Source organism: Trichoderma harzianum, assembly GCF_003025095.1.
Source record: "Trichoderma harzianum CBS 226.95 unplaced genomic scaffold M431scaffold_4, whole genome shotgun sequence".
NCBI classification, from domain to species: Eukaryota; Fungi; Ascomycota; class Sordariomycetes; order Hypocreales; family Hypocreaceae; genus Trichoderma; species Trichoderma harzianum.
In genome coordinates, this window is record NW_020209252.1 from 1487682 (window position 1) to 1498692 (window position 11011).

The window sequence follows — 11011 nt, forward strand, 5'->3', positions numbered from 1 at the left end:
GAGTAGAATATGGCATGAAATCACTTATATAAATGAACTTTCAATGCTCCGACCCTGCCTCGTATGAACACATATGACGTTGCGCTGCTGTGGGCCATTCCGGCTGACTAACACACGGACCCCTGATATTGTTGCCTGGCCAACGTTGGGAATGGCAGTAATCTTCAAGCCTAACGTGAGCATCACCATCAATAAGTTGAACCGCCAAACCAGCTTCCAGCAAAGACGTCAGGATAGGGGATATGATAAAAAATGCGCCGCACAACGACCACCCGTCAATATGGAAAACAGTCCAAGAAATCCAACGCCGAACGGATGTTTGCAGAACTGGTCCAGACCCCAGTTCGGGAGCCCCCCACGAAGCAAAATGCAAAGCCGGTTGAGGAGCAAATTGCTCCGTTGACTAAAAGGCTATCTGAAGTATCACTACTGGAGACCCCGAGACCCCAAACCAAGTCAAGGAGGGCCTTCAAAAAAGATGCATCGATTGTGGAGGATGAGCTCGAGGTGCCTGAAGTCACTGAGATCAAGCGGGATTCTATCAAGACTCTCAAGACAACTGCAATTGTTGAAGACGATAAAACAAAAAAGATTCAAATCCTAGAGGACAAAATCGAAATACGCCAAAAGGACAAGCCTAAAGAGAGGAGGACACGCACAAGCAAGCGCATTACTCCAATCAAGAATGAGTCCTCCTTGAGAGTTCTCACATGGGGCGATGTCTGCCCTCCTGGAGACCAGATTGTCAAGATTGCCGAGGCCTCATCCGCAGAGGTATACCGCATTACCAACAAACGAGGCACCAGTATCATCAAGGCCATCAGACTGCCATCACCAATCAAGCCTCTAACAAAAACGCAAGTGGCATCTGGTCTGATTGATGAGGAGCCCCATTCACAGGACGATGTCAACAATGAGTTGCAGATTTCTGAGTGGCTCTCCGATGTTCCAGGATTCGCCGTTTACAAAGAACGGTACATTGTCCAGGGAAAGACGACAAGTGAGCTCCTCGAAACACATCAAACAGCCCAGAAGAAGATGAAGAGAGAAGATCCGGGCAGGGCGCAGTATTACCCGTCACCAAGCCGGTACTTGGATGACACCAAGTTCCTGGTTGTGGAGCTCGGAGACGCAGGCAAGTCTCTGGAGAACTGGCCATTGGACAGCGTAGATCAATTATGGGACATTTTTCTATTGGAGGCGATTGCATTAGCTAGGGCTGAAGAAGTTGCCATGTTCGAGGTGGGTATCTGTTCCTCTCTGATGTTTCCTACTTGTGTGTTTATCATCCGTGGCAACATAATGCTGACCTATGCTAGCATCGCGACCTGCACGAGGGTAACCTCTGTGTTAAGCAAGCTCGCCCTCCCCGAAAGAGGGATCCCAACGCAGAAGGATTTTTTGGTTATTCGGGCCTCGAAATCACAATCCTAGACTACGGCCTCTCGCGAGCTGAAGACCTAACAAACGATGATTCCACGCCTATTGTATACGACTTGGAGAGAGATCTAAGCTTATTCACTAGCACTTACAACCCCCAGTGCAAAGTTTATAGGCAGATGCGGTCCTTTTTGCTTCGAGCTGACCGAGAGTGGCTCCCTCCAGAAGCTCACAATGTCCCGTATGCCAAGGGAATCGATGGGCCGCTTTCTTGGGACGCATATGCCCCTTACACGAACGTTCTCTGGCTGGCTTATACCTACGAATACATGGTGGAACACTTTGAAGGCAGCAAAAGAGAGCTCGCAAAGTTCAAGAAGGAGACGGCAGAACTCTGGAAATATTTAAACCCTGATGCCCCGAAAGATGTACCTGCATTTGGATGCGCGGCTGACGTGGCCTGCTTTGCCTTGGAGGCTGGCTGGATACGACAAGAGGAGCTTCTGGGGGCATCAACTTCGATAATGGATCGAGAGGACAGCATCATCGTTTCGAGGAAAGTAGTTGATGTCGAGGTTTCGCCGCCGCGGAGATCACGAAGACGGCGTGAGGCTTGAGAGCTGTTATACGTGGAATCCAATTGCTTGTCGGAGAGGCAACAAGATGACATGTCTGATGATTTAGGGTTAAATGTACATTAGGGGCGTTTTTGGGAGAGCGAGGTTTGTCTCTTGAGGTTGGGCTATGATACTACGAAGTGTACGAATAATAGTTGTCGAATTCTCATTACTGTAGTATGGCGGGTTAGTTCGAGTTTGGCGTACATCCTGCTAAGGTAATTAGCACTAATTACTAACTGCCCAGATGCTCATACATGGCGAAATGAATGATTCACATGCTGCCAGATCATCAGCATCTGTTGTGCATTTGCATTCATCCCCGCCGGCCGAGACGGACGAGCGACCCCGTGACGCGGAGGCCCCTAAAATGAGTGGCTGCACAGAAGCTGCCAGTGCATCTCGCGGGTTTCTCGAAAGGGCTCTTCATCTCCGGAATTGGACCATGGATCCTTGCTAGAGGAGATCAGATGTTGGCCTGACAAGTAGATCGGGTAGCGGAGGTTAGCGCGGTACCTGTCGCGCCATAGAACCGCCCGCGCCGGTGCTGGTAGCGGGTAGCAGCCGCCATCATCAGCTGGCCTCGGTTGACCTTCTCAGCTTGCTCCCGGCTTGTGGAACCTCTCCCTTCTGGAGGTGCCGAGGCTAAAAGCTGGGCCAATTCCACTGGCTGAGAAAAAGCTGGTCTGCCCACCGACCAGCCGCAAGTGGTTGCAGGTCATTTTGGTCGCGACTTTCTACCAGCATCAACACGACAGCTGAACCATCCCCGTAACATTCTCACCACTTTACTACCTTAGTATTATAGCATAGCTGACGGCTTGCCTCTCTCTCGTTTTTGTCTCCTTGTTCCTCTTCATCCCCTCTCTTCATTGAGTAGGGCCCAAATCTTCTTTTCGGCGTGCATGGCATAGGGATAGCCATCGCCTTTTCCGCTTAACTCCTCTCTTATGTTTACCAGTTGGCGTCCAGCCCCGAGTGTCGCCATCGCCCCCTCCGCCCCCTCCGCCCCTTGTTCCTCCTTCTCCAGCTCGTCGCGTTGATCAACTACTCGCCATGGCGTACGGGGGCTCTTATACCGCCTCGTTCAACCCGGCAATGTCGAGCAACGAGTCCTTTGGAAGCGGCCTTCTCGCCTCGTCCATCTCCTCCCTGTCGTCCTCCGGATCCAAACGCATCTCGCCCGTCTCCAAGACATATCGCCAGGCTTCGACCTTGTTCTTGACGCGTCGACTGCCCGAAGCTCTCAGCACGCTACGACCAATCATCACTCCCCCCAACTCGGCCGACGATGGCGAGCCAGCTCCGGTGACCAAGTCCTCGCGAGGGACCAGGGTCAAAGTCTGGAGTCTATACCTGACCCTTTTGAATTCCATTATTGAGCTGGAGCCTGAAGAAGGCAAAGATGCCTTTGGTAATCAGGAGTGGAGAGCGCTTTGCACCAAAGTGCGAGACGGATCCATCTGGGAGGAAGTAGTCAAGAATGGATACCACGGCATAGAAGGAGATGTTGATGCCGATGTGGTGATTAACTTGTGAGTTGGAACTGACCCTTCTGTGCTGTATCCTCCCAATACAGTTGCTAACCTCCATGGTGATGATAGGGCGACATTGTTGCTTGCACACGCTCGTGACCAGGCTCTGAATCAAAAGATGCTGGAAAATTACCTGGCCTCGTCAAACATTCCCAATCTTGATTTGAATGATTTTACGGCGCCGTCACGTCGCTACCAGTCACCCGCCAGAAGGAACAACGGCGCGAATACCCCTGGAGACCTCAACTCCCGAGTCAAGCTTCTGGAGCTCTATACTCTCCACGTCCTTCCTCAAAACAACGAGTGGGATTACGCTCGCGAATTTATCAACGTTAGCGCTGTGCTCGACGAGGAGCGCAGAGAGGCTTTCCTGCAAGCCTTGCAGAGCTTGCAGGAGGAGCAAGAAGAACAGGAACGACAGGAACGGGAAGAGCTCAAACGACAAGAGGAGCAGTTGCAGAAAGACATTGCCGAGGCAAAGCGGCTAAAGGCCGAGAACGAAGAGAAGGAACGGAAACGGCTCGAAGAGGAACGGCAAAGCCGAGAGACTAGCGAAGGCGACTATGGCATCGAACAGACTCCTAGCTTCAACGGAGTAGGGAGAGCCGAGCCACCTGGATCGCCGCGAAACACCGTCGCGCGCCCGAGTGGAAAATCAAAATCCAAGGCCGCGACTACGTCTGGATCCATGACCATTACAGCCCGGGCTACCTTGATCCTGACCCGATTTCGACAAGTGTTTGAGAGTCTCGCTAGCTCCGTGGCAGGCAACCCGGCCGTAATCATGAGGCTGTTGGTCTTCACCATGGGATTGCTTATCATGCTGGGCCACAAAGCCACGAGACAGCGCATTGAGCAAATGCTGGGAGCGTCTTGGGCAAAGGTTGCGGCAACTGTGGGAATGGGAACCAAGGTCAGCTATATCTAAAATGGACGTGGATTCCCGGGATTGTACACCATATATATTTATAATTTTTCTTTGTATCACTTTTCTTTTCTCTCTGCATTGAGATGGAGTTTATTGTTGGATAGCTAGCTGGTATTGTCTGTACTGCGGTGCCACGTCCTCGCGGACACGATAATTTTATGATGAATATGCCTCTTCTTAGCTCTAAATTAAACCAATCTTGAATAGTGTCTAGAACTAGGTAATATGGACGAATCTCATCGCCAACTGTACTCATATTGAATTGTCAGAACAAGGAAAAACCAAAACACAAATCGACTGCCAAAAGATGTCCGGTATATACGCCGTCATACTCCAATCCCCATATGCACACATGATTTCAAAGATGTATTGAAAAGGGTTCCCGTGTGACTCTCCACTGCTGTACCGCCCAAACCCGGGCCACAGCTGTGTTAGTAATTTGCTTGCCGATTCGTTTTCTTTTGGTAAAATAACTGTATTCCACAGGTTAGCATACGCGCATATCCACGTTTATCCCCAAGCGCGAGACAACTCGCACGTGAGGGGGCAAGAGGGAAACATACGTCTGTCCTTGAACTACCCAGGTTTATAATCTTGGGGCATCCATCGCGATCCTTCTCTAGGCGGGTGCACTCGTAGCAGTAAAAGGCATCCGAGATGCCCTCACCGCCGCAGACGACGCACTTGTTCTGGTAGTTGCCGAAGCTGCACTCGTCGCAGATGCGGACGAGGGTCGTGGGGCGGACGTAGGAGTCGCAGACGGGGCATTTGCCATCGCACTTGTCGCAGAGGCGGCCGATGGCGATGCCGGATTGCTTGCGGCACATGACGAGATCGCTGCAAGGTGAAAAGGATGGTCAGCTAATGTTTGGCAGAATGGCGAAGCAGCAGAGAGGATGGAAACTTACGGATGATGGCGAGACATGGTGGGCAAGAGGCAGCTCGCGACGCTCTGGCTGTTGTTGAAGTTGAAAAGGGCAAAAAAGACAATGGACGCTGAGAGAGGACGAAAGACAGCTTTGAATGCGTGACAAGTCCAAGATTCCGAAGAGCTAGAACTGCAGGGTGTGGATTTCTCATCAGCCTTGCAGTGACGTTGAAGAGGAAACGCAGAGGCGAAAACGGCTGCTTAGCCAATCACGCGCTACGAAAGCTTGATGGTGGGGGCCGAATCTGTCGAGGAACCTTCACCGAGACAGCTCTTCTTACTCAGCCTTGACAACCTCTAGCCAATTATTTCGCACCAGCTCGCAGCTCGCAGCTCCAGCCTTAGCTTTGGGATCTATCATGTTTGTTCATGGCTACGCAGCTTTGATGAGGTAACTTTGCATCAACACGACAATGGCTACAATGGGGGAGTCGGAGACGTAAGTGTGGGTTGATCTTCACTGTCACTGGTTTGGAAACTGACAGGCAGCCGTTTTTTCAAGGGTGGCATCGAAGCCAGCGGATGAAGATCATCCAGCGCCGGAAAGGGCGCCAGATCTTGCATCTCTCAAGAGAAAAGCAGAAGACGAAGGCCCCGAGGACGATTCTCCCAAGCGTGCGAAGCACAACGATGACGAAGACGAGGCCGCTGCATCAGCTTCAAGGCGGCAACCGTCGCCTAGTCACGATCAACATCACGACCACGACCACGACCGTAAGGACGATGACAAGGAGGTTCCTTCGGCCGCAGCCCAGGACAGGCGCAGACAAGCGATGCATGAGGAAAAGAAGCGCGGAAAGCGACTGTTTGGCGGGTTGATGAGTACCTTGAACCAGACTTCTAACACCTCTCAACAGCAGAAACGGCGACAAGAAATTGAGCGCCGGCAGCAAGACCGCATACAGAAGCAAAAGGCTGAAGATGATCAGAAGAGAGCCGAGAAGCTGGAGAAGCTGCACCTAGTACGCATGGCGGAGCAAATTGTGTTTGACGAAGAAGTGGTACGGACAAGATATATGCCACGTTCTGTGGGAGGGTATACGGCGTGCTAATTTGGGAATTGAAACTAGATGAAGAAGAAGCACGAAAAACGGCTGGCCATGGCGAAATTCTTGCGGACCAGGGCAGAGCCCTCAATTGTATGCATCACCGTCGATCTAACAATCATCTATTGGAGATATACGCTAACGTTGCGCAGTTCTACCTTCCATGGAAAACCACGCCTGAACAGAAAGACACCATCGATGACCAGATCCAGAGGGCGAAAGCCACAGTGGAAAAGGAGGTGGAGCAATTCAAGGCTCGAAAACAGCGGCATATTGAGCGGTATGGTCCCCCAACGAGGCAAATCAGCGTGACCCCTGATGAACCTGCTGCCACGAGAGCACCAGAGCGTGAGAGTCCTGTCCGGAGCCCTCATCACAGCGCCGATAAGGCACACCTACAGGAACGAAGAGTGTCCCAAGACCTGCACAGGGGGCATCACGATGAATCGGGTGATGACCTCGAAGAGGCTGAGGAGGACATGGTGATTTACTGACCGGCGCGAACCATTTGATTCCCCCAAATTTCCTTTTACTTGTTTACAATGCTGGAGGCTAAGTGATACCTTGATATTTTTTACGGTGTGATTATTCTTAATTCCAGGTCTATCCAGTTACAATATGGTATGGAGTCGTCGGTTGCTATAGGGAGGCTGCAAAATGGGTATTGTAGGTAGAGATTCAGACAGGCATAGCATAACGTCATGTGAAAATTGACGCTTGAGATCAAAGTAGCTTTTGTCAAGATAGATTAGCAGCAATGCGTTGCGTCGAAATGCACATACTACAAGAGCATGGGCATTGTTGATGGAGCAGACTGATGCAATTGAAGCTCCAATTGGACAGCACTGGAGGTGTATCATCATGCCGTAGTTTCGGCAGTTGGTGTGATTCGGCACTCAGCCGTTTCGCTTAGCATCTAAGCACCTACCTAGGTACCTATGGCATCTCGATGACCTGCTTCTTCAAGTAGTTGCTCTTATCGGTGCCTTTTCCTAGTATGTGCCATTGTCGCTGGTATCGTATGAATTCTTTTCAGATTAGATCATTTTTAACCCTCCTACTTGTGTATATATCGTTTGTGTATATCCGCAGAGTCTTCGGTTACTCCTTGTGGATGCAGTCGTGTCAGAATATCGCACGGAAGTGTCTCAAATAGGCTTAGATATCCGTAATGATTTTCGGATCTCCATCTAGTAGGTAAATGCCACAGGTACGGTAAGCAAATGAGACGGTGCGGGTAAGCAATTACTCCTTTGAGGCATGGTAAGCGTACATGCAACATGCAAGTTTACACAACTTCACAAGACGGATACCAACATCCAACAGCTTCATGATACACAGAATAACGCAAATTGATTGCGTCAGGTGTGTTACTCTGGTGTTTGTCCCCCTGTTTTGATTACCTGTGTTACAATATGAAGTAATTAATTCATCCCTTTTAGAGGGGCCCCGCTGGTGATCGGCCATGACCGCTGACCGAGGCTGCTGGTGGGGGGATGTTTGCTGCTTGTTTTGGTTGTGACACAATATTCCAAGTGAAGCATATATATTGCGGTTGGTCGTGCCGTTTATTACGTATGGATAGAATCAATGCTTTCTGTTGTCTGAACAGGTAGTTGTATTAGCTTCCATTGCGTTAAGCTCAAGTATTAGGTAGCCGCTAAGCGTGTAAGTCGAGAGGCGTTGTAGCACCGGAGCCCCTCATTGAGTCCAGGAACGCCGAGGTACGTTTTGTCTGTTCCGCAATACTACATCAATTCATCTCTATACAACCCTTTTCTTTTTCTTCAACTTTCTACAACTTTAATTTTACTCTTTATAACTCTATTTCTACTTTATACAACTCTAATTCTAACCATGCGGCCCCGCAAGTATATCAAGATGGACACCAGCAAACTGAAGCCCAATGACCCTCGAGTCAAGTGGGAGTCCAAGCAGGTCCGCGGCAAGACATACTCCTACATCCTCGGTGAGCCCGAAGGCGCCAAGGTCGATACCATTTTCCTTGTTCACGGCTGGCCCGATCTCGCCTTCGGATGGCGCCATCAGATCCCCTACTTGATGTCCCTGGGCTACCAGGTCGTTGCGCCCAACATGATTGGCTACGCCGGCACCGACGCTCCCCAGGACCCCAAAGCGTACAGCTTCAAGAGCGTCTCTGACGATGTCGCCGAGCTGGCTCGCCAATTCGTCGGCCAGGATGGCCAGATCGTTCTGGGTGGCCACGACTGGGGCGGTGCGCTGGTCTGGCGAACGGCCTACTACTATCCCAAGCTGATCAAGGCCGTCTTCTCAATCTGCACTCCTCTGCTGCCCCTGAGCAAAGAGTACATTCCCCTCGAGGCCATCATCGCCGCGGGACATCTGCAAAACTTCAAGTACCAGCTACAGCTGGGGGGCCCTGACGTAGAGGCCCACGTCACCGGCAAGGACAAGCTACGACAGTTCTTCAAGGCCGTGTTCCTCGGCCAGACCCCCAACGGAGAATACGGCATGACCATGGAGCACGGCGTCATCTTCGAGTTGCTGGACAAGGTCCAGCAACCCCGTCTGCTGGACGCCGACGAGCTGGAGTTCTACGTCGAGCAGTACTCGCTGCAAAAGGCCCCCGAGCTGCGTGGCCCGCTCAACTGGTACCGAACACGCGAGATCAACGCCAACGAGGAGATTGCGCTGGGCGAGGAGGCGCGCCCCAACACGTTCGAGCAGCCCGCGCTCTTCATTGGGGCGACTCACGATGATGCTCTGCCGCCGGCCATGTCTCAGGGCATGGACGCAGCTTTTGCTGATCTGACCCGGGCGGAGGTCGATGCTACCCACTGGGCGTTGACGCAGGCTGGACCTGATATCAATGAGCACATTGGGAAATGGCTGACCAAGGTGAACAGCGCTCCCAAGCTGTAAAGGTGGGAATGTTCGACTGCATTGAGCGAGAAAGAAAAAAAAAACTTGTAGAGAAAATCTATGGATTATGATTTGGCTGAGCTGTCATTACGTCTTTTTCCTACCGGTTATGTAGGACACGGCTATTGAATGTTGGGTATATCAGTAGGTAGCTGTATTGATTTATCTACAGGAGTATCAGTAGATACTCTCTTGAAGCGAAGTTTCTATTGAGTCCAGCCTTGCCGCACATCTTCTTTCGAGCTACCACGTAGCCATCTCAAACTCATTTCTTCTGCAATGTCGGAATTGGATGGGTCTAAAGAGCGAATGTTTGGACGATACCGATACACATACAGAAACAGGACTGTCGCTTGGGGCGATACGAGCGCGCGCATAAGCGTTTGAGTGAGATTTGCTCACCGCTCTTCGGAATGTTCTCGTTTGAATGTGACGTGCTGGACCTTGGTTCCTGCGTCAAGGAGACGGCTTAATACCTTGCCATCTATGATAGGCGATGCTTTATTTCAACGTGTTTTTGTAGGCATCAACTGTTGGCGCTTTTGAGGTGGACTTTTTGTTTGGCTTTCCACACATAGGACAGGCTATTGAGTGGTAATGTGAGCCTGGATACACGTAGATGGTATGAATGTAGAAGCAGTATTGAGTGACTTACAGTCGGTTTGGTAGGCGCATTTTGGGCAATAAGAGTGGCCTTGTGTGATTTTGGTTTTGCATTTGGTACATGAACTATTAACCCGTTGTCAGTCGAGGCGCATACTGATGGATCCAGGATTTTGCGCATACCTTGAGTACTGTGCGTATGGATTCTTCGCTGCCTTTGATAGCAGCTTACTCTGAGATTCGTTAGCAATCTTTCTATGTAAAGAGTGAAACCAAAGCAAGGCCTTCGTTACCTTGGACACTCCGGTATTACCTAGAGTGGCTGATTTGGAGCCGCTCGCCTTTGTGCTGGCTGGCGATCCATAGTACATCTCGCTCTTTTTCTTCACCTCTGGGGTCGCGAGCTTTGTGCTCTTTTGGAGCTTCACACATTTGCCACAGACCATGGTGTTGTTGGTATCCGGTCTGTCAAAGAGAATGTATAGCTGATGTGATGATGACTATTGTTCAGCGCTTTTACTCGCACTCTTCTTTCAACCCTCGGGATGCAATGCAGTGAACGGTGGGGCAGCCTTGTGGGTTCAACTTGATGTTTGATGAGATGATGTCGGGCTTTGATTGTTTGATGCCGGTGGCAAGGCTGAGACCAAACGGCAGCTTTCCTGTACTCGGTACTCCGTACAAGTCGCCGCTGCGGCACTGTTTGAATTCCAAGGGTGACGAAACCGACCGTTGCAAAGTATCCTCAATTTAGCTCTGGCATTCAGCAAGGTACCTCGCCGGTGCAAATGCGGTGGAGGGGGACTTGTCGCAAAGGGGACCGCGCTCAGGGGAACCCGAGCTGGAACGTGGGCCCGCTAATGTTCTTCTCAGGCGCCTGTAGCCTCGCAAAACAGGCGCTGCAGCAGCAATTAACACTGGACGGCCCCCTTTCAGCATCAGACGTCTCGTATCAGAAATCCCAGGGAGGGGGAGCGAGGAGACAGAGGCTGTTAGATTAGACGTTGATCCGTGCTCAATTGCTATTATTACATGTACTCTGTCAGCTCCCGGGCAAAAGAACTGCTGAG

At 50.9% G+C, this 11011-nt stretch overlaps 7 protein-coding genes across 7 annotated transcripts; 4 read left to right on the forward strand and 3 right to left on the reverse strand.

The window, feature by feature from the left end:
- Positions 1-315: 315 nt before the first annotated feature.
- On the forward strand, positions 316-1997 carry M431DRAFT_80451 (hypothetical protein; the record flags this gene model as incomplete). The annotated part of the gene is made up of 2 exons (XM_024922948.1): positions 316-1242; positions 1320-1997. 2 exons carry the CDS (start codon positions 316-318, stop codon positions 1995-1997), a joined length of 1605 nt encoding a protein of 534 aa, XP_024776394.1.
- Positions 1998-3053: 1056 nt separating this feature from the next.
- M431DRAFT_493191 (hypothetical protein) lies at positions 3054-4460 on the forward strand (the record flags this gene model as incomplete). Its single annotated transcript, XM_024917083.1, has 2 exons — positions 3054-3532; positions 3602-4460. 2 exons carry the CDS (start codon positions 3054-3056, stop codon positions 4458-4460), a joined length of 1338 nt encoding a protein of 445 aa, XP_024776395.1.
- Positions 4461-4891: 431 nt separating this feature from the next.
- On the reverse strand, positions 4892-5385 carry M431DRAFT_493192 (hypothetical protein; the record flags this gene model as incomplete). Its single annotated transcript, XM_024917084.1, has 3 exons — positions 4892-4933; positions 5024-5297; positions 5369-5385. The coding sequence occupies 3 exons, from the start codon at positions 5383-5385 to the stop codon at positions 4892-4894; spliced, it is 333 nt and encodes a 110-aa protein (XP_024776396.1).
- Positions 5386-5688: 303 nt separating this feature from the next.
- M431DRAFT_15325 (hypothetical protein) lies at positions 5689-7377 on the forward strand. The gene is made up of 4 exons (XM_024912875.1): positions 5689-5827; positions 5891-6389; positions 6459-6527; positions 6587-7377. The coding sequence occupies exons 1-4, from the start codon at positions 5802-5804 to the stop codon at positions 6926-6928; spliced, it is 936 nt and encodes a 311-aa protein (XP_024776397.1). The 5' UTR covers positions 5689-5801; the 3' UTR covers positions 6929-7377.
- On the reverse strand, positions 6988-7485 carry M431DRAFT_385299 (hypothetical protein). Its single transcript, XM_024914745.1, has one exon. It carries the CDS (start codon positions 7295-7297, stop codon positions 7046-7048), a length of 252 nt encoding a protein of 83 aa, XP_024776398.1. The 5' UTR covers positions 7298-7485; the 3' UTR covers positions 6988-7045.
- A 529-nt stretch (positions 7486-8014) lies between these two features.
- Positions 8015-9601, forward strand: M431DRAFT_385421 (hypothetical protein). The gene is made up of 2 exons (XM_024914746.1): positions 8015-8158; positions 8307-9601. The coding sequence occupies exon 2, from the start codon at positions 8316-8318 to the stop codon at positions 9336-9338; it is 1023 nt and encodes a 340-aa protein (XP_024776399.1). The 5' UTR covers positions 8015-8158; positions 8307-8315; the 3' UTR covers positions 9339-9601.
- A 238-nt stretch (positions 9602-9839) lies between these two features.
- Positions 9840-10387, reverse strand: M431DRAFT_81254 (hypothetical protein; the record flags this gene model as incomplete). The annotated part of the gene is made up of 4 exons (XM_024923020.1): positions 9840-9922; positions 9994-10067; positions 10125-10174; positions 10235-10387. The coding sequence occupies 4 exons, from the start codon at positions 10385-10387 to the stop codon at positions 9840-9842; spliced, it is 360 nt and encodes a 119-aa protein (XP_024776400.1).
- Between the last annotated feature and the right edge of the window lie 624 nt (positions 10388-11011).

What these genes read in the sequence shown, in the direction of transcription:
- M431DRAFT_15325 (XM_024912875.1), top strand. Translation starts at nt 5,802, where the DNA reads ATGGCTACAATGGGGGAGTCGGAGAC. An exon ending in ACAATGGGGGAGTCGGAGAC is followed by an intron (nt 5,828 to 5,890) that starts GTAAGTGTGGGT and finishes CGTTTTTTCAAG; the next exon opens with GGTGGCATCGAAGCCAGCGG. An exon ending in TTGTGTTTGACGAAGAAGTG is followed by an intron (nt 6,390 to 6,458) that starts GTACGGACAAGA and finishes AATTGAAACTAG; the next exon opens with ATGAAGAAGAAGCACGAAAA.
- M431DRAFT_385299 (XM_024914745.1), bottom strand. Translation starts at nt 7,297, where the DNA reads ATGATGATACACCTCCAGTGCTGTCCAATTGGAGCTTCAATTGCATCA.
- M431DRAFT_385421 (XM_024914746.1), top strand. Translation starts at nt 8,316, where the DNA reads ATGGACACCAGCAAACTGAAGCCCAATGACCCTCGAGTCAAGTGGGAG.